Genomic DNA, 21285 nt, shown 5'->3' with positions numbered 1-21285 from the left:
TTAAATTTACTTCACTGGTGAACCAAAGAGAAAAGATTAGTGGAAATTGACAGATACATATTGTTGTGAAACATTGATTTTAGGAAGCATTCTAATTTTAACATAATTTATACAAGTTATCAAATTTACTACGCTGATAACCCAAATGGAAGTGAATTACTACTCAGAAATAAGTATTGGAAATTTACTGTTATCCATTGTTGTGCAACATTTGATTTTAGGAAGCTTTCTAATTTTTACACAGTTTATTCAAGTTATTAAATTTACTTCACTGGTAAACCAAATAGAAATGAGTAGTCCATTGTTGTGAAACATTTGATTGTAGGAAGCTTTCTAATTTTTACATATATTATGCAAGTTATCAAATTTACTTTCCTGGTAATCCAAATGGAAATAAGTAGTGGAGAAACATGCCAATGAGTCATTCTGGAAATGAGTTTCAGGCATTATGTCAGCAAAAATGTTATAATTACAGAAATAAAACAAAGAGTCGACCTAGGTAGCGTAGTTGGTATAGTGCTGGCCTTCTATGCTCGAGGTTGAGGGTTCGACCCTGGCCAAGGTCGATGGCATTTAAGTGTGTTTAAATACGACAGGCTCATGTCAGTAGATTTACTGGCATGTAAAAGAACTCCTGTGGGATAAAATTCCAGCACACTGGTGTTGCTGATATAATCTCTGCAGTTGCGAGCATTGTTAAATAAACCATAATTTCAATTTCAATTAAAACAAAGAATCACACTTCAAATATATTGAAAAGACTGGAAGAGTGTAGTGGAGATACCATTGTGTTACTCAAAATCAAAGGTTGTTATAGGAATGTACCATCATTGTCATCATCATATAAGTGAATTTCCAAATATACGTTACATCGTGCTGCATTTTAATACTTTTTTTCCGATAATTTTGATCTGATAACTGATTCTTAACAGTTTTTTGTGCTGAATTCGAAACTGACCTCCAAATAGACCCATCACATCAAAATTTTTCACAAATAAAAAACCCAAAACATCAAAAAACAATATTTTTACAGGCAAATATATTGCGTTCATGTTTGTAAATATGTGTAAATCAGAGTTTGTGACAAAATTAGAATTACTAACTGAATAACAAAGCTAGTAACAATGTTTACACTGATGTAACCTTATCTTGACCATATGTGCATCTCCACTTGAAATTTCCATTTCCTTGACTTTCTGGAAGGCGTTTCTGAAGAATTGTCTCCCTTAAGCATCCAACAGTAATCAGCCGTCATACTCACACTCCACTTTCCTTGGTATCTAGTTTTTCATGTCTTTGATGTCCCTATGAAACCTTTCACCATGTTCCTCACTAAAAGCACCTAAGTTCTCGGGAAAGTAATTGAGGTGCCAATGTAGAAAATGAACCTTGACACTCATATTGCAGCCTAAGGTTCTGAAATCATTTCTTTGTAATTGGGGTCTTAAAGTTGCGTAAGAAATTATTTACAACCACGTTGAAGCTATCCCAAGTATTCTTTTCTGAATCACATATAACAGCGTCAAATAATTGTCTAACATTAATTTACGTATCTGGGAGCCTACAAAAATTCCAGACTTGACTTTATCAGAACTGACAGAGGGAAATTTTCAGTTTTCAATTCCATTCATCATATTCTAAAGCAGGCAGAGCCTAAATATTCTCACGCCACAGTTTTTTTCTTAAATTTGTTTTTATCAAAAATCTGCCACAAGATGCAATTACACATGTTTTATTGCATCTGTGCTTGACATTTCGAGATTTTAGCAGCTCAGACATACTGTCTGCAAAACACTTCAAACATTCATAAATATACCAGAAATAGGAACAAGCACTTGCATATCCCTGTGCATTTACTTCAGGTACAAAAATCAGGAAGTGGCCGCTTATTAAGGGATGGAAAATTCTACTAACCCAGTATAATGGGTCAGGCTTATAAATAAATAAGTAAATATAAAAATAAAGGAAAACGCATATATACTGTCGGGGGTGTGTGTGTGCAGACAAACAAATAAATGGGATCAGTAAATGGATAAATTAATAGTAGAAATTATGAAGAGGAGAATTAAATTACTGATCTCTGCCCAGGAGCCAGTTTTTTATTTTATTTTATTGGGTTATTTTACGACGCTGTATCAACATCTAGGTTATTTAGCGTCTGAATGATATGAAGGTGATAATGCCGGTGAAATGAGTCCGGGGTCCAGCACCGAAAATTACCCAGCATTTGCTCGTATTGGGTTGAGGGAAAACCCCGGAAAAAACCTCAACCAGGTAACTTGCCCCAACCGGGATTTGAACCCGGGCCACCTGGTTTCGTAGCCAGACGCGCTGACCGTTACTCCACAGGTGTGGACAGGAGCCAGTTCTCAACTGTTCTGTCTGCTGGTATTCATGACTGAAGACATGAAAGTGACGTCACTCTTTTCCTCCTCCTCCTCCTTACTCTGTCAACTTTTCGCACTCCCTCTTTTGTTGTTTTATTTTATTTCACTTCACCCTCTTCTCCTTCACTTTTTCCATTCCTCCTACTTTAGTCTTCACCCCCTTCACTTTTCTCATCTCCATCCCCTTGAATCTCTTTTCTTTGTTTCCTGCTCTTTCACTTTCTAGTTATTAATGTTTCCCTTTTGTTTTCCTTCCACTTTCCTCACTGCCTCCTTTGTCTTCTTTTCTATTTAATCTTCTCTTTCTTCTGATGTTCACTAGAAACATGAAGATATTGCATTTCTCCAGCTGTAACATTGTTATTGTTTGCAGGTCATATCCTCAGCTCTAGTCCTGTCGCTCTAATTTCCGGCAGCCATTCGCGTTGCAGATCGGCTACATTTAAACGTGTGGGTCTTGTGATTCGCTTATGAAGACGTTATTCATTTCTTAAGGCTCGATAAATACTTAATATAATCGCCCGCCATTTTGGCTCTTTCGTTGGCGTTCACAGAAAGCACACGAAGACGTTATTTGCCACTCAATTATTTGCTGAATTACAGTGCATTTGATTTATTATCATAGCTAAGACATGATAATGTTTAACGGTGTGGCAAATAGATTCCTCGTATGGTAGCTCGGGAACGAAAGAACAAAAATGGCGACCGATACTACCTACCTAGACTTTATAGAGCCTTCACTTCCTAAGACATAAGTAAAGAGGTGGAGCCACGCCGAAAATAACAGCGTCGCGACTATAGATGCTTGTATGTTCTTGGACTGCCTGAATACGATGTTTCCTGCAAGTCGCAGATACTTGCAGCGATGTAGTGCTTGCAGTGACTGTCCTGCTAGGCATCACTCCATTCCGGTTCGCAAACTCCGGGTTCCATTTCCCAAACTCCGGGTTCCGGGTCCCAAACTCAGGGTTTGTTTTCCCAAACTCCTGGTTCCGGGGTCGCAAACGACGAGTTCCTGTTCTCAAACTACGGCTTCCGGTTTCCAAACTCAGGGTTCAATTTCCCAAACTCCGGGTTCCGGTTCTGAAAACACGGTTTCCGGTTCCCAAAATCCGGGTTCCGGTTCCCAAATTCCGGGTCCCATACTCACGGTTCCGGTACACACCAAGAGTAACAGTATGAGGAGAAAACAAGCATAAAACAATGACTAGTTTATGTTTTATTAATTATGTAAGTTGTAAGTCATGAACATGCCTGTTATTTTGCAATTCATTTTATGTAAATTTTCAGAAAAGTCTGTATATATATATTGAAAGTTTATTGTTTCAGTCATTTACTTTACTGCTGTGTATGTTTTAGGTGTTAACCTTTACATTATAAGTTACAAGACGTATAAACGTTTTCGTTGATCAGTGTCAACATCTTCAGATACGAACAATCAATTTTGCAATATCATTACTCTCTACATTCTCTACACATACAATACATGTTTAATGGCATACGGGGATAAAATCTGTTAAAATAATATAATTATAAACACATTAATATTCTAATATTCAAATATAGGTGCCCCTAATGTCAACATTTACCATGTTAGACGTAGGTACACAGTCTTCACATAGCCAGTGCACGATCAACATCTAAAGAAAGCACATCCACAACAAGTAAGGTAATATTTCATTTTTAGTGCGTTTAAATAACATAAGTAAATAATTCCGATTTACTTCAACAAAGTTTAAAATTTGTTACCAATACATTACAATTTTATACAGTTTTCTTTCTTCGTAATTATTCTATTATCCCAGTATCAATCCGAAACTTGATCTTCAGTCAGATTCATATGACACAAATTGCACCATCTGCTTCATCAATGCTAGTATCATTAATTTCGACATTTGATTTCTTCCAGCAATTCTAGGCACCCGGCTCACATTTTGCTACATAATCCACTATACATACAGTATTGGACTTTGATCAGTTATCCGTAAGTTCCATTTAATGCATTATAAATAACTAAAATTAAATCCATTAATCAAAGTTAGGTTACCAACTCACAGTTTCAATTATTTTCAGTGTGAATGAACAGCAATAAAGCTAACTCACACCACCAACTCAACAATAAATAATCAAAACCCAATATTTTGGCAAAAAGATTATCACAATAATCTGCATAAGTATTTACGACAGGCCATGAAACATACACTACAATATATGAGGAGCATCGTTTCAAAACATATTATGTCCCCCAGTGGATGAAATTAAATTTGTTACTTTCTATTTATTTATCTTTCATGCTGTGAAGTCTGATGGTTCCAAGTCGTCATATTTGTAAACTGTGAAACCAGTACTTAAAAATGGTTTCGTGTAGTTTTTTTAAACTTCTTATGTTTACGAATAATCCAGTTTTTCGTCGTTCGTGTAAAAAAAAAATTGTAAGTTGCACATAATATGTTTTGAAACGATGCTCCTCATATATTGAAAAGATGTGCATCACTAAAATATGGAAAGATGAATAAAAATATGTAATACAACATTGTAATTGCAAATCTTCACATGTATAATACAACATGATATATAGTCAGCTCAATTTTATATTTAACCCTATTTCTAGCCTCACAATATTATCTTATTAATAATCCAGCCCACATGTGAAGACTTGCAAACGTATTTCTATTGTACATTATATGTACACTTTTAAATGTTGACATTAGGGGCACCTATATTTGAATATTAGAATATTAATACATTATATGTACACTTTTAAATGTCGACATTAGTGGCACCTATATTTGAATATTAGAATATTAATGTGTTTATAATTATATTATTTTAACAGATTTTTATATATATACGAGGGGGATCCAGGATATAACGACCGTTTTGTTGTAATAATTAAAAAAATATATATTTATTTGAAAAAACAAAGTCTGTTACATAACTGAAGCTTCCTTTACTTCTCTACATAATCACCACCTACATTTAAACATTTGTCGTATCTGTTCACTAGCTTTAGAATTCCCGTGTTATACTCCTTTGCCGCCAGTTCATTAAGCCAGGTGTTCACTGTCTTCTTCAACTCTTCATCACTTCCAAAACGCGTACCATCCAGAAAGTCTTTCAGCTTAGTGAAAAGGTGAAAATCGCTAGGAGCAAGGTCTGGACTATAGGGCGGATGATCAAAGATTTCCCAAACGAATTGATCCAGCAATTCTCCAATTGAAGCAGCAGTGTGCGGGCGGGCGTTGTCGTGAAGAAGCACAACTCCTCTCGAAAGCATTCCTCGCCTCTTGTTTTGGATGGCTCGCCATAGTTTTCGTAAAGTCTCACAATAACGACTTGCATTGATCGTAGTGCCTTTTGGCATGAAATCCAGCAAAAGATCACCTTTGCGATCCCGAAAGGCAGTAGCCATGACTTTTTGTCTTGAGAGAGTCTGTTTGAATTTTCTCGGTTTCTTGGGTGATGAGAGATGATGCCACTGACGTGATTGGCGCTTGGTCTCTGGGGTGTTGTGAGACACCCAGGTCTCATCACCAGTCACAATTTGATCAAGGAAGGCGTCTCCATCTGTGTGATATCGCATCAAGAATGTCAATGCTGAGGCCATTCTCTGAGTTTTGTGTTGGTCACTCAGTTGCCGTGGAACCCATCGTACACAGATTTTGTGGTAGCTTCTCGCGTCCAAACGAACGGGGATAGACAGTTGTCCTTTATACTGAAGATAGAGTTCGACGAGCTGTATTCAACGCACTCTTCGGCTTTGTTCTTACTACACGCACTGCGGAGTTATGGCGGCTAGAATGTCGGCGGAGTGGTGGTTTAAACCCTTCCCCTTTTTTTCTCGAAAATCAGTTTGTGTTCGCGATTGCCATTTTTATGCTATCGTGTAAGAAGTAAGTCAAGGGGGAATACGGGGCCGCATCACGTTCCTCGGAATGTCCATTATTTCCGGAATTAGAGACTGCAAAATTTTAGGTACCCAAAAATTGAGGTTAGAAAAAAGTGCGACTGATTTGCCGGATATTAGCGGTGATTACTACGCAACCTCCGGGGATGCTACAGTTAAAAGGGCGGGCCTCTGAGTCGCTTCGTTCTCCTTGTGTAAAAAAAATTCTGTTTTGGAAGGTCAAAATGACGGTTTTTTTAAATTTGCCGGCCTCTCGCGTCCGAACGAACTGGGATAAGGCAGTTGTCCTTAATACAGAAGATAGAGTTCGACGAGCTCTATTCAACGCACTCTTCGGCTTTGTTATTACTACACGCACTGCGGAGTTATGGCGGCTAGAATGTCGGCGGAATGGTGGTTTAAACCCTTCCCCTTTTTTCTCGAAAATCAGTTTGTGTTCCCGATTGCCATTTTGATGCTATCGTGTAAGAAGTAAGTCAAGGGGGAATACGGGGCCGCATTCCGTTCCTCGGTATGGCCATTATTTCCGGAATTAGTGACTGAAATATTTTAGGTACCCAAAAATTGAGGTTAGAAATAAGTGCGACGGATTTGCCGGATATTAGCGGTGATTACTAGGTAAACTGCGGGGATGCTATAGTTAAAAGGGCGGGCCTCTGAGTCGCTTCGTTTTCCTTGTGTAAAAAAAATTCTGTTTTGGAAGGTCAAAATAACCATTTTTTGAAACTTTGCCGGCCTCTCGCGTCCAAACTAACGGGGATAGACAGTTGTCCTTTATACAGAAGATAGAGTTCGACGAGCTGTATTCAACGCACTCTTCGGCTTTGTTCTTACTACACGCACTGCGCAGTTATGGCGGCTAGAATGTCGGCGCAATGGTGGTTTTACCCTTTTTTTTCTCGAAAATCAGTTTGTGTTCGCGATTGCCATTTTGATGCTATCGTGTAAGAAGTAAGTCAAGGGGGAATACGAGGCCGCATCCCGTTCCTCGGTATGGCAATTATTTCCGGAATTGGTGACTGAAATATTTTAGGGACCCAAAAATTGAGGTTAGCAAAAAGTGCGACGGATTTGCCGGATATTATAGGTGATTACAAGGTAAACTGCGGGGATGCTACAGTTAAAAGTGCGGGCCTCTGAGTCGCTTCGTTTTCCTTGTGTAAAAAAATCTGTTTTGGAAGGTCAAAATGATCATTTTTTGAAAATTTGCCCGCCTCTCGCGTCCAAACGAACGGGGATAGACACTTGTCCTTTATACTGAAGATAGAGTTCGACGAGCTGTATTCAACGAACTCTTCGGCTTTGTTATTACTACACGCACTGCGCAGTTATGGCGGCTAGAATGTCGGCGGAATGGTGGTTTTCCCCTTTTTTTCTCGAAAATCAGTTTGTGTTCGCGATTGCCATTTTGATGCTATCGTGTAAGAAGTAAGTCAAGGGGGAATACGGGGCCGCATCCCGTTCCTCGGTGTGGCTATTATTTCCGGAATTAGAGACTGAAATATTTTAAGTACCCAAAAATTGATGTTAGAAAAAAGTGCGACTGATTTGCCGGATATTAGCGGTGATTACTACGCAACCTCCGGGGATGCTACAGTTAAAAGGGCGGGCCTCTGAGTCGCTTCGTTTTCCTTGTGTAAAAAAAATTGTTTTGGAAGGTGAAAATGACAATTTTTTTTAAATTTGCCGGCCTCTCGCGTCCAAACGAACGGGGATAGACAGTTGTCCTTAATACAGAAGATAGAGTTCGACGAGCTGTATTCAACGCACTCTTCGGCTTTGTTCTTACTACAAGCTCTGCGGAGTTATGGCGGCTAGAATGTCGGCGGAATGGTGGTTTAAACCCTTCCCCTTTTTTCTCGAAAAACAGTTTGTGTTCGCGATTGCCATTTTGATGCTATCGTGTAAGAAGTAAGTCAAGGGGGAATACGGGGCCTCATCCCGTTCCTCGGTATGGCCATTATTTCCGGAATTAGTGACTGAACTATTTTAGGTACCCAAAAATTGAGGTTAGAAAAAAGTGGGACGGACTTGCGGATATTAGCGGTGATTACTAGGCAACCTGCGGGGATGCTACACTTAAAAGGGCGGGCCTCTGAGTCGCTTCGTTAACCGTGTGTAAAAAAAAATCTGTTTTGGAAGGTTAAAATGACCGTTTTTTGAAGATTTGCCGGCCTATCGCGTCCAAACGAACGGGTATAGACAGTTGTCCTTTATACTGAAGATAGAGTTCGACGAGCCGTATTCAACGCACTCTTCGGCTTTGTTATTACTACACGCACTACGCAGTTATGGCGGCTAGAATGTCGGCGGAATAGCGGCCCTTCCCCTTTTTTTCTCGAAAATCAGTTTGTGTTCGCGATTGCCATTTTGATGCTATCGGGTAAGAAGTAAGTCAAGGGGGAATACGGGGCAGCATCGCGTTCCTCCAAATGTCCATTATTTGCGGAATTAGAGACTGAAATATTTTAGGTACCCAAAAATTGAGGTTAGAAAAAAGTGCGACTGATTTGCCGGATATTAGCGCTGATTACTAGGCAACATCCGGGGATGCTGCAGTTAAAAGGGCGGGCCTCTGAGTCGCTTCGTTTTCCTTGTGTAAAAAAAATTCTATTTTGGAAGGTGAAAATGACGATTTTTTTTAATTTTCCCGCCTCTCGCGTCCGAACGAACTGGGATAGCCAGTTGTCCTTAATACAGAAGATAGAGTTCGACGAGCTGTATTCAACGCACTCTTTGGCTTTGTTATTACTACACGCACTGCGGAGTTATGGCGGCTAGAATGTCGGCGGATTGGTGGTTTAAAACCTTCCCCTTTTTTCTCTAAAATCAGTTTGTGATCGCGATTGCCATTTTGATGCTATCGTGTAAGAAGTAAGTCAAGGGGTAATACGGGGCAGCATCCCGTTCCTCGGTATGGCAATTATTTCCGGATTTAGTGACTGAAATATTTTAGGTACCCAAAATTTGAGGTTAGAAAAAAGTGCGAAGGATTTGCCGGATATTAGCGGTGATTACAAGGTAAACTGCGGGGATGCTACAGTTAAAAATGCGGGCCTCTGAGTCGCTTCGTTTTCCTTGTGTAAAAAAAATTCTGTTTTGGAAGGTCAGAATGATCATTTTTTGAAATTTTGCCCGCCTCTCGCGTCCAAACGAACGGGGATAGACAGTTGTCCTTTATACAGAAGATAGAGTTCGACGAGCTGTATTCAACGCACTCTTCGGCTTTGTTATTACTACAAGCACTGCGCAGTTATGGCGGCTAGAATGTCGGCGCAATGGTGGTTTTACCCTTTTTTTCTCGAAAATCAGTTTGTGTTCGCGATTGCCATTTTGATGCTATCGTGTAAGAAGTAAGTCAAGGGGGAATACGTGGGCCTCATTCCGTTCCTCGGTATGGCCATTATTTCCGGAATTAGTGTCTGAAATATTTTAGGTACCCAAAAATTGAGGTTAGAAAAAAGTGGGACGGATTTGCGGATATTAGCGGTGATTACTAGGCAACCTACGGGGATGCTACAGTTAAAAGGGCGGGCCTCTGAGTCGCTTCGTTTTCCTTGTGTAAAAAAAAATCTGTTTTGGAAGGTTAAAATGACCGTATTTTGAAATTTTGCCGGCCTCTCGCGTCCAAACGAACGGGTATAGACAGTTGTCCTTTATACTGAAGATAGAGTTCGACGAGCCGTATTCAACGCACTCTTCGGCTTTGTTATTACTACACGCACTGCGCAGTTATGGCGGCTAGAATGTCGGCGGAATGGCGGCCCTTCCCCTTTTTTTCTCGAAATTCAGTTTGTGTTCGCAATTGCCATTTTGATGCTATCGTGTAAGAAGTAAGTCAAGGGGGATTACGGGGCCGCATCCCGTTGATCGGTATGGCCATTATTTCCGGAATTAGAGACTGAAATATTTTAGGTACCCAAAAATTGAGGTTAGAAAAAAGTGCGACGGATTTGCCGGATATTAGCGGTGATTAATAGGCAACCTCCGGGGATGCTACAGTTAAAAGGGCGGGCCTCTGAGTCGCTTCGTTTTCCTTGTGAAGAAAAAAATTCTGTTTTCGAAGGTCAAAATGACCATTTTTTGAAATTTTGCCGGCCTCTCGCGTCCAAACGAACGGGGATAGACAGTTGTCCTTTATACAGAAGATAGAGTTCGACGAGCTGTATTCAACGCACTCTTCGGCTTAGTTCTTAATACACGCACTGCGGAGTTATGGCGGCTATAATGTTCCCCTTTTTTTCTCGAAAATCAGTTTGTGTTCGCGATTGCCATTTTGATGCTATCGTGTAAGAAGTAAGTCAAGGGGGAATACGAGGCCGCATCCCGTTCCTCGGTATGGCCATTATTTCCGGAATTAGATAGTGAAATATTTTATGTAACCAAAAATTGAGGTTAGAAAAAAGTGCGACGGATTTGCCGGATATAAGCGGTGATTACTAGGCAACCTGCAGGGATGCTTGAGTTAAAAGCCGGTCGTCTGAGTCGCTTCGTTTTCCTTGTGTTAAAAAAATTCTGTTTTGGAAGGTCAAAATCGTTTTCAGTACTCAGGTTACGGGTGGACGCCCAAACTCCCAGTTCCCAAACTCCTGTTTAAGGTTCCCAAACTATGGTTTCCGGGTAAAACTCCGGTTTCCGCTTCCCAAATTCCGGGTTCCGCTTCTCAAACGCCTGGTCCCAAACTCCAGTTACATTTCCCAAACAGCTGGTTCCGTCTCCCAAACTCCGGGGTCCGGTTCCCAAACTCCGACCTCCGGTTCCAAAAATCCGGGTTCCAAATAACGATTTCCGGTTCCCAAAATTCGGGTTCCGGTACCAAACACGGGGCTAAGGATCCAAAATTACGGGTTCCAATCTCCGTATGCCAAACTCCGGGTTCCGGCTTCAAGACTCCTGGTCCCGGGTCCCAAACTCCGGGTTCTGGAGCAAATTCCGGTTTCAATGCTCGTATGTATTCCATCCATAATTGGATGACATATGTAATCCACGTATTTGGATCACATATGCAATCCATCCATAAATGGATTACTTATGTAATCCACGTAGATTTGGATTACGTATGTAATCCATCCAGCATTGGATTACACATGTAATGCATCCGTAATTGGATTACATATGTAATCCACACAGATTAGGATTACGTATGTAATCCATCTATAATTGGATTGCACATGTAATGGAATCAAATTTGGATTACGTACGTAATCCATCCATAATTGGATCACATATGTAATCCCTCCATATTTGGATGACATATGTAATCCATCCATATTTGGATGACATATGTAATCCATCCATATTTGGATTACATATGTAATCCACACAGATTTGGATGTCATATGTAATCCATCCACAATTGGATTACACATGTTTTCCACACAGATTTGGATTACATACGTAATCCACCCATATTTGGATTACCAATGTAATCTATTTATAATTGGATTACTCATCTATTCCATGCAGATTAGAATTATATACGTAATCCATCCATAATTGAATCACATATGTTATCCACGTATTTGGATCACATGTAATCCATCCATCATTGGATTACACATGTAATCCATCCGTAATTGGATTACATATGTAATCCACCAGATTTGGATTCCGTATATAATCCTAAATTCCGGGTGGGGATCCAAACTCCGGGTTCCGGTTCCCAAATTTCGGGCAGGGCTCCAAAACTCCAGGTTCCGGTCCCAACTTCCGGGTTCCGGTTCCCAAACTCCGGGTTTTGGGATCCGAAACTCCGGATTCAGATTCCTAAACTCCGGATAGGGTTCTAAAACTCCGGGTTCCGTTTCCCAAACTCCGGGCAGGACTCCAAACTCCGGGTTCCGGTTCCCAAACTCCGCGTTCCACTTCCCAAAATTCCGGGTTCCGGTTCACTAACTCCGGGTTTTCGTTTTCAAAACTCCGGGCACCGGGTCCTAAACTTCGTGTAGGTTTTTAAAACTCCGCGAGGGTTACGAAACTCCGGGTTCCGTTCCAAAACTTCGGGTTTTGTGTTCCAAAACTCCGGATTCAGGGTCCTAAACTCCAGGTAGGCTTCTAAAACTCCGGGTTCTGGTTCACAAACTCCGCGCAGCATTCCAAACTCCGGGTTCCAGTTCCCAAACTTCGGGTTCCGTTTCCCAAACTCTGCGTTCCAGTTCCCAAACCCCGGGTTCCGGGTCCAAAACTCCGGGTTCCGGTTCCCAAACTCCGGGCAGGATTCTAAACTCCGGGTTCCAGTTCCCAAACTCCGGGTTCAGGTTCCCGAACTCCGGATTCCGGTTTCCAAACTCCGAGTTCCTGTTGCCGTACTCCGGTAGGGTTCCAAACTCCGGGTTCCGGTTCCCAAACTCCGGGTTCCGATTCACAAACTCCGAGTTCTGTTCCCAAACTCCGTGTTTTGGGTTCCAAAACTCCGGATACAGGTTCCTAAACACAGGTTAGGGTTCTAAAACTCCGGGTTCCGGTTCGAAATCCCCGGGTTCCTGGCCCCAAACTCCGGGTTCCGGTTCCCAAACTCCGGGCAGGATTCTAAACTCCGGGTTCCAGTTCCCAAACTCCGGGTTCCGGTTCCCGAACTCCGGATTCCGGTTTCCAAACTCCGGGTTTTGTGTTCCAAAACTCCGGATACAGGTTCCTAAACTCAGGGTAGGGTTCTGAAACTCCGGGTTCCAGTTCCAAAACTCCGGGCAGGATTCCAAACTCCGGGCAGGATCCCAAACTCAGTTTTCATTTTCCCAAACTGTGGGTTCCAGTTCTCAAACTCCGGGTTCCGGGTCCCAAACTCCGGGTTCCGGTTCCTAAAGTCCGTTCAGGATTCCAAACTCCGGGTCCCATTTCCCAAATTCCGGGTTCCGTTTCAAAAAACCCCGGGTTCCAGTTCCCAAACTCCGGGTTCTGTGTTTCCAAACTCCGGGATCCGGTTCCCAAACACCGGGTTCCGGGTCCCGAACTCAGGGTTGCAGTTCCCAAATTCCGGGTTCCGGTTCTCAAACTCCAGGTTCCGGTTCCTAAATTCAGGGTTCCTCGGTCGCAAACTCCGAGTTCCGCGTCCCAAACTCTGTGTTCCGGTTCCCAAACTCCATGTTCCTGTTCCCAATTTCCGGATACAAGTTCTTAAACTCATGGTGGGGTTCTAAAGCTCCGGGTTCCAGTTCCCAAACTCCGTGTTGCGTTTCCCAAACTCTGGATTCCAGTACCCAAACCCTGGGTTCCGGGTCCCAAACTCCGGGTTCTGGAGCAAATTCCGGTTACAATGCTCGTATGTATTCCATCCATAATTGGATGACATATGTAATCCACGTATTTGGATCACATATGCAATCCAACCATAAATGGATTACTTATGTAATCCACGTAGATTTGGATTACGTATGTAATCCATCCACCATTGGATTACACATGTAATCCATCCATCATTGGATTACACATGTAATCCATCCGTAATTGGATTACATATGTAATCCACACAGATTAGGATTACGTATGTAATCCATCTATAATTGGATTGCACATGTAATGCAATCAAATTTGGATTACGTACGTAATCCATCCATAATTGGATCACATATGTAATCCCTCCATATTTGGATGACATATGTAATCCATCCATATTTGGATGACATATGTAATCCATCCATATTTGGATTACATATGTAATCCACACAGATTTGGATGTCATATGTAATCCATCCACAATTGGATTACACATGTTTTCCACACAGATTTGGATTACATACGTAATCCACCCATATTTGGATTACCAATGTAATCTATTTATAATTGGATTACTCATCTATTCCATGCAGATTAGAATTATATACGTAATCCATCCATAATTGAATCACATATGTTATCCACGTATTTGGATCACATGTAATCCATCCATCATTGGATTACACATGTAATCCATCCGTAATTGGATTACATATGTAATCCACCAGATTTGGATTCCGTATATAATCCTAAATTCCGGGTAGGGATCCAAACTCCGGGTTCCGTTTCCCAAATTTCGGGCAGGGTTCCAAAACTCCAGGTTCCAGTCCCAACCTCCGGGTTCCGGTTCCCAAACTCCAGGTTTTGGGATCCAAAACTCCGGATTCAGATTACTAAACTCCGGATAGGGTTCTAAAACTCCGGGTTCCTTTTCCCAAGCTCCGGGCAGGACTCCAAACTCCGGTGTCCAGTTCCCAAACTCCGGGTTCCGGTACCCAAACTCCGCGTTCCACTTCCCAAAATTCCGGGTTCCGGTTCACTAACTCCGGGTTTTGGGTTTCAAAACTCCGGGCACCGGGTACTAAACTTCGTGTAGGTTTCTAAAACTCCGCGAGGGTTACGAAACTCCGGGTTCCGTTCCAAAACTTCGGGTTTTGTGTTCCAAAACTCCGGATTCAGGGTCCTAAACTCCAGGTAGGCTTCTAAAACTCCGGGTTCCGGTTCACAAACTCCGCGCAGCATTCCAAACTCCGGGTTCCAGTTCCCAAACTCCGGGTTCCGTTTCCCAAACTCTGCGTTCCAGTTCCCAAACCCCGGGTTCCGGGTCCCAAACTCCGGGTTCCGGTTCCCAAACTCCGGGCAGGATTCTAAACTCCGGGTTCCAGTTCCCAAACTCCGGGTTCAGTTTCCCGAACTCCGGATTCCGGTTTCCAAACTCCGAGTTCCTGTTGCCGTACTCCGGTAGGGTTCCAAACTCCGGGTTCCGGTTCCCAAACTCCGGGTTCCGATTCACATACTCCGAGTTCCGTACCCAAACTCCGTGTTTTGGGTTCAAAAACTCCGAATACAGGTTCCTAAACACAGGGTAGGGTTCTAAAACTCGGGGTTCCGGTTCGAAATCCCCGGGTTCCGGGTCCCAAACTCCGGGTTCCGGTTCCCAAACTCCGGCAGGATTCTAAACTCCGGGTTCCAGTTCCCAAACTCCGGGTTCCTGTTCCCGAACTCCGGATTCCGGTTTCCAAACTCCGAGTTCCTCTTGCCGTACTCCGGTAGAGTTCCAAACTCCAGGTTCCGGTTCCCAAACTCCGGGTTCCGATTCACAAACTCCGTGTTCCTTTCCCAAACTCCGGGTTTTGGGTTCCAAAACTCCGGATACAGGTTCCTAAACTCAGGGTAGGGTTCTAAAACTCCGGGTTCCAGTTCATAAACTCCGGGCAGGATTCCAAACTCCGGGCAGGATCACAAACTCCGTGTTCCGTTTCCCAAACTGTGGGTTCCAGTTCCCAAACTCCGGGTTCCGGGTCCCAAACTCCGGGTTCCGGTTCCCAAATTCCGTTCAGGATTCCAAACTCCGTGTCCCATTTCCCAAATTCCGGGTTCCGTTTCAAAAAAAACTCCGGGTTCCGGTTCCCAAACTCCGGGTTCCGGGTCCCGAACTCAGGGTTGCAGTTCCCAAATTCCGGGTTCCGGTTCCCAAAATCAGGGTTCCTGGGTCGCAAACTCCGGGTTCCGCGTCCCAAACTCTGTGTTCCGGTTCCCAAAAAGTCCGGGTTCCGGTTCCCAAACTCCGTGTTCCGGTTCCCAATTTCCGGATACAAGTTCTTAAACTCATGGTGGGGTTCTAAAGCTCCGGGTTCCGGTTCCCAAACTCCGGGCAGGATTCCAAACTCCGGGTTCCAGTTCCCAAACTCCATGTTCCGTTTCCCAAACTCTGGATTCCAGTACCCAAACCCCGGGTTCCGGGTCCCAAACTCCGGCTTCCGGTGTCTCAAACTCCGGTTTCCGTTTCTCAAACTACGGTTTCCGGTTCCCAAATTCTGGTTTCCGGTTCCCAAACCCCAGGTTCCGGGTCCCAAACTCTGGGTTCCGATTCCCAAACTCCGGGCAGGATTCCAAACTCCGGGTTCCAGTTCCCAAAATCCGGGTTCCGTTTCCCAAACTCCGGGTTCCGGGTCCCAAACTCGAGGTTACAATTCCGAAATTCCGGGTTCGGGATCCCAAACTCCGGATTCCGGTTCCCAACTTCCGGGTTCCCGGGGTCGCAAACTCCGGGTTCCGGTTCCCAAAACTCCGGTTTCCGGTTCCCAAACTCCGGATTCCTTTTCCCAAACTCCGGATACAGGTTCCTAAATTCATGGTAGGGTTGTAGAGCTCCGGGTTCCGGTTCCCAAACTGCGGGCAGAATTCCAGACTCCGGGTTGCAGTTCCCAAACTCCATGTTCCGTTTTCCAAACTCTGGTTTCCAGTTCCCAAACTCCGGGTTCCGCGTCCCAAACTCCGGGTTCCGGTTACCAAACTCCGGGTTCCGGGGTAGCAAGTTACGGGTTCCGGTTCCCAAACTCCGGGTTCCCGTTCCCAAACTCCGGGTTCCGGGTCTCAAACTCCGGGTACCGGTTCCCAAACTCCGGGTTCCACGTCCCAAACTCCGGGTTCCGAGTCCAAAACTCCGGGGTCCGGATTCGCAAACTCTGGGTTTCTTTCTCAAACTCCGTGTACCGGGTCCCAAAGTCCGGTTTACGGGTCCCAAACTCCGGGTTTCGGGTCCCAAACTCCGGTTTCCAGTTCCCAAACTCCGGGTTCCTGTTTCTAAACTCCGGGTTCCGGTTTCCAAACTCCGGTTTCCGGGGTAGAGAACTCCGGTTTCCGGTTCCGAAAATCAGAATTGCGGGGATAAACTCAGGGTTCCAGGTCCCAAACTACGGGTTCCGTTTCCCAAACTCCAGGTTCCGTTTCCCAAACTGCGCTTTCCAGTTCACAAACTCCGGGTTCCGTGTACCAAACTCCGGTTTCCGGGGTACCAAACTCCGGGTCCCGGGGTCGCACACTCCGAGTTCCAGGTCCCAAACTACTGGTTCCGGTTCCCAAATTTCGGGTTCCGTTTCCCAAACTCTGGGTTCCGGTTCACAAACTCCGGGTTTCCATTCACAAACTCCGGGTTCCGTTCCCAAACACCGGGTTTTCGGTTCCAAACCTCCGGATACAGGTTCCTACACTCCGTGTAGGGTTCTGTGACTCCGGCTTCCGGTTCCTAAACTCCGGGTTCCAGTTCCCAAACTCCGGGTTCTGGTTCCCTAACTCCGAGTTCCGGTTCACAAACACCGGGTTCCTGTTTCCAAACTCCGGGTTCCGGTTCCAGAACTCCGGGTTCCGTTCCCGAACTCCAGGTTTTGGCTTCCAAAACTCCGCGCTCCGGTTCCTAAACTCTGTGTAGGTTTCTAAAACTATGGGTTCCGGTTCCCAAACTCCGGGCAGTATTCCAAACTCCTGGTTTCAGTTCCGAAACTTCGGATTCCGGTTCCCAAACTCCGGGTTCCGGGTCCCAAACTCTGGGTTCCGGTTCCCAAACTACGGGCAGGATTCCAAACTCCGGGTCCCACTTCCCAAAATCCGGGTTCCGTTTCCCAAACTCCGGGTTCCAGTACACAAACTCCTGGTTCCGGGTCCCAAACTCGAGGTTACAGTTCCGAAATTCCGGGTTTCAGGATCCCAAACTCCGGATTCCGTTTCCCAAAATCCGGGTTCCGGGGTCGCAAACTCCGGGTTCCGGTTCCCAAAACTCCGGTTTCCGGTTCCCAAACTCCGGGTTCCGTTTTCCAAACTCCAGATACAGGTTCCTAAATTCATTGTAGGGTTGTAGAGCTCCGGGTTCCGATTCCCAAATTCCGGGCAGAATTCCAAACTCCGGGTTGCATTTCCCAAACTCCATGTTCCGTTTCCCAAACTCTGGTTTCCAGTTCCCAAACTCCGGGTTCCGCGTCCCAAACTCCGGGTTCCGGGTCCAAACTCCGGGTTCGGGGTCCAAACTCCGGGTTCCGGGTCTCAAACTCCGGGTTCCGAGTCCAAAACTCCGGGTTACGAGTCCAAAACTTTGGGGTCCGGAGTCGCAAACACTGGGTTTCTTTTCTCAAACTCCGGGTTCATTTTCCCAAACTCCGGGTTCCGGATTTGCAAACTCCGGGTTCCGGGTCCCAAACTCCAGGTTACGGGTCCCAAACTCCGGGTTTCGGGTCCCAAACTCCGGTTTCCGGTTCCCAATCTCCGGGTTCCGCGTCCCAAACTCCAGGTTTTGGCTTCCAAAACTCCGGGCTCCGGTTCCTAAACTCTGTGTAGGTTTTTAAAACTATGGGTTCCGGTTCCCAAACTCCGGGCAGTATTCCAAACTCCTGGTTTCAGTTCCGAAACTTCGGATTCCTGTTCCCAAAATCCGGGTTCCGGGGTCGCAAACTCCGGGTTCCGGTTCCCAAGACTCCGGTTTCCGGTTCCCAAACTCCGGGTTCCGTTTCCCAAACTACGGATACAGGTTCCTAAATTCATTGTAGGGTTGTAGAGCTCCGGGTTCCGGTTCCCAAATTCCGGGCAGAATTCCAAACTCCGGGTTGCAGTTCCCAAACTCCATGTTCCGTTTCCCAAACTCTGGTTTCCAGTTCCCAAACTCCGGGATCCGCGTCCCAAACTCCGGGTTCCGGTTCCCAAACTCCGGCTTCCGGATCCCAAACTCCGGGTTCCGGGTCTCAAACTCCGGGTACAGGTTCCCAAACTCCGGGTTCCGAGTCCAAAACTCCGGGGTCCGGAGTCGCAAACTCTGGGTTTCTTTTCTCAAACTCCGGGTTCATTTTCCCAAACTCCGGGTTCCGGATTTGCAAACTCCGGGTTCCGGGTCCCAAACTCCGGGTTACGGGTCCCAAACTCCGGGTTTCGGGTCCCAAACTCCGGTTTCCGGTTCCAATCTCCGGGTTCCGCGTCCCAAACTCCGGGTTCCTGTTCCTAAACTCCGGGTTACGGTTTCCAAACTCCGGGTTCCGGTTTCCAAACTCCGGGTTCCGGATTTGCAAACTTCGGGTTCCGGGTCCCAAACTCCGCGTTACGGGTCCCAAACTCCGGGTTTCGGGTCCCAAACTCCGGTTTCCGGTTCCCAATCTCCGGGTTCCGCGTCCCAAACTCCGGGTTCCTGTTCCTAAACTCCGGGTTCCGGTTTCCAAACTCCGGGTTCCGGTTTCCAAACTCCGGGTTCCGGTTCCAAAACTACGTAATCCGGTTCCCAAACTCCGGTTTCCGGGGTAGAGAACTCCGGGTTCCGGTTCCGAAAATCAGAATTGCGGGGACAAACTCAGGGTTCCAGTTCCCAAACTACGGGTTCCGTTTCCCAAACTCCAGGTTCCCTTTCCCAAACTGCGCTTTCCAGTTCACAAACTCCGGGTTCCGTGTACCAAACTCCGGTTTCCGGTGTCCCAAACTCCGGGTTCCGGGGTCGCACACTCCGAGTTCCGGGTCCCAAACAACGGGTTCCGGTTCCCAAATTTCGGGTTCCGTTTCCCAAACTCTGGGTTCCGGTTCACAAACTCCGGGTTTCGATTCACAAACTCCGGGTTCCGTTCCCAAACACCGGGTTTTCGGTTCCAAAACTCCGGATACAGGTTCCTACACTCCGGGTAGGGTTCTGAGACTCCGGCTTCCGGGTACTAAACTCCGGGTTCCAGTTCCCAAACTCCGGGGTCTGGTTCCCTAACTCCGGGTTACGGTTCACAAATACCGGGTTCCTGTTTCCAAGCTCCGGTTTCCGGTTCCCGAACTCCGGGTTCCGTTCCCAAACTCCAGGTTTTGGCTTCCAAAACTCCGGGCTCCGGTTCCTAAACTCTGTGTAGGTTTCTAAAACTACGGGTTCCGTTTCGCAAACTCCGGGCAGTATTCCAAACTCCTGGTTTCAGTTCCGAAACTTCGGATTCCGGTTCCCAAACTCCGGGTTCCGATTCACAAACTCCGGGTAACGGTTCCCAAACTCCGGGTTCGCGGTTCAAAAACTCCGGGTTCCAGGTTCAAAAACTCCAGAATTCTGTTCCAAAACTTCGGATTACTGGAATGAGAATTCGGGTAGGCTTTCAAATAATCGGGTTCCTGGTTAAAAAATCCTTGTACAGGTTCCCAAATTACGAGTTCCGGGACACAAATTCCAGGTAGATATCCAAAACTCCGAGTTCCGTTCACTAACCTCTGATATGGGTTACAAACTCCGGCTTCCAATTCCCAAATTCCGGTTCCAGCTTCCCAAACTCCTGTCTCCGGCTTCGGGTTCCTGTCCCTAAAGTCCGGGTCGAAAACTCCAGCTTCCGTTTCCCATTCTCCGGTTCCTGTTCCCAAAATCAGGGATCCAAACTCCGGGTATCCTGTCCCAAACGTTGGGTTCTTAATCCCGAAAAAGCGAGTTCCTGTCATAAACTCGTGGTCGCGGGTCCTAAACTAAAAAAATTGAAAAAAAAAACAAATGTTGAAATACAAAGAGATATCCAAAAAAGGCAATTTTCAAAAAATAATTTAAAACAACACTTTTGAAAAAAAATTAAAAAAAAAATTGAAAAAAAATTACAAAATAAATATAATAAAATTGGCAAAAAATTTTCAAAAAATTAAATAAAAAGAAAGTCGAAAAGAAAGTATGAAAAATTTAATTTTTCCAGGAAACAAATAAAAATTGTAAAAAAATGTCAAAAATAAAAAAAAAGAATTTTGGAAAAGATTTTTTTTTTACTTATTTAATTAAAAAAAATAATTTCTTCGAAAATAAATATGAAATTAAATTTCAAAATTAAATTATTGAAAAATAAATTTGAGAAAACTTAAAAAACAAATTGAAAAAAATTAAAAAAAAACTTAAATAATTAAAAAAAAATTAAAAAAAATTCAAAACGAAATTTTAAAAAATTATGAACAGAAATTTAAAAAATTTCAAAAACAAAAAAACGAAAAGGGAAAGTACTCAGAAAAAAATTTCCAAATTAAAATTCTTTTTTTTTTAACTTTTTAAAAGTATTTTTTTTAATTTGTTTTCGAAATTTTTTTTTAAATTTAAAAAATTTTTTTTTTTAATTTTTTTTAAATACTTTTTCCGAATTTATTTTTAAAATGAAAATTTCATTATTTTTTTTTAATTTTCTGAAAATTTTTGGAAATTTTTGTTAAATTATTTTGAAAATTTTTTTTTGAAAAAATTACTTTAAAAAAATTCTCAAATTTTCAAAAATATTTAATACTAAAAATTTTCAAAAAAATCCAAAAAAAATATAA

General features: G+C 44.0%; 1 protein-coding gene across 2 annotated transcripts in view; it reads left to right on the top strand.

Moving 5' to 3' along the window:
* LOC138707442 (methyl-CpG-binding domain protein 4-like) overlaps window positions 1-21285 on the top strand; it is a 187083-nt gene that overhangs the window by 35609 nt on the left and 130189 nt on the right. Inside the window, exon 6 of one of the 2 annotated variants that reach the window (XM_069836864.1) lies at window positions 2761-4888. The exons of the other annotated variant lie outside the window; for it this stretch is intronic. Coding sequence (XP_069692965.1) covers window positions 2761-2861 — 101 coding nt within the window. The 3' untranslated portion in view covers window positions 2862-4888. Of the gene's footprint in view, window positions 1-2760; window positions 4889-21285 lie in introns of those variants that run through there. 2 annotated transcript variants of the gene reach the window in all.

This window comes from Periplaneta americana, chromosome 10, assembly GCF_040183065.1.
Source record: "Periplaneta americana isolate PAMFEO1 chromosome 10, P.americana_PAMFEO1_priV1, whole genome shotgun sequence".
NCBI classification, from domain to species: domain Eukaryota; kingdom Metazoa; phylum Arthropoda; class Insecta; order Blattodea; family Blattidae; genus Periplaneta; species Periplaneta americana.
Note: the sequence above shows the minus strand (reverse complement) of the source record. Positions and strands in the feature narration are given on the sequence as shown.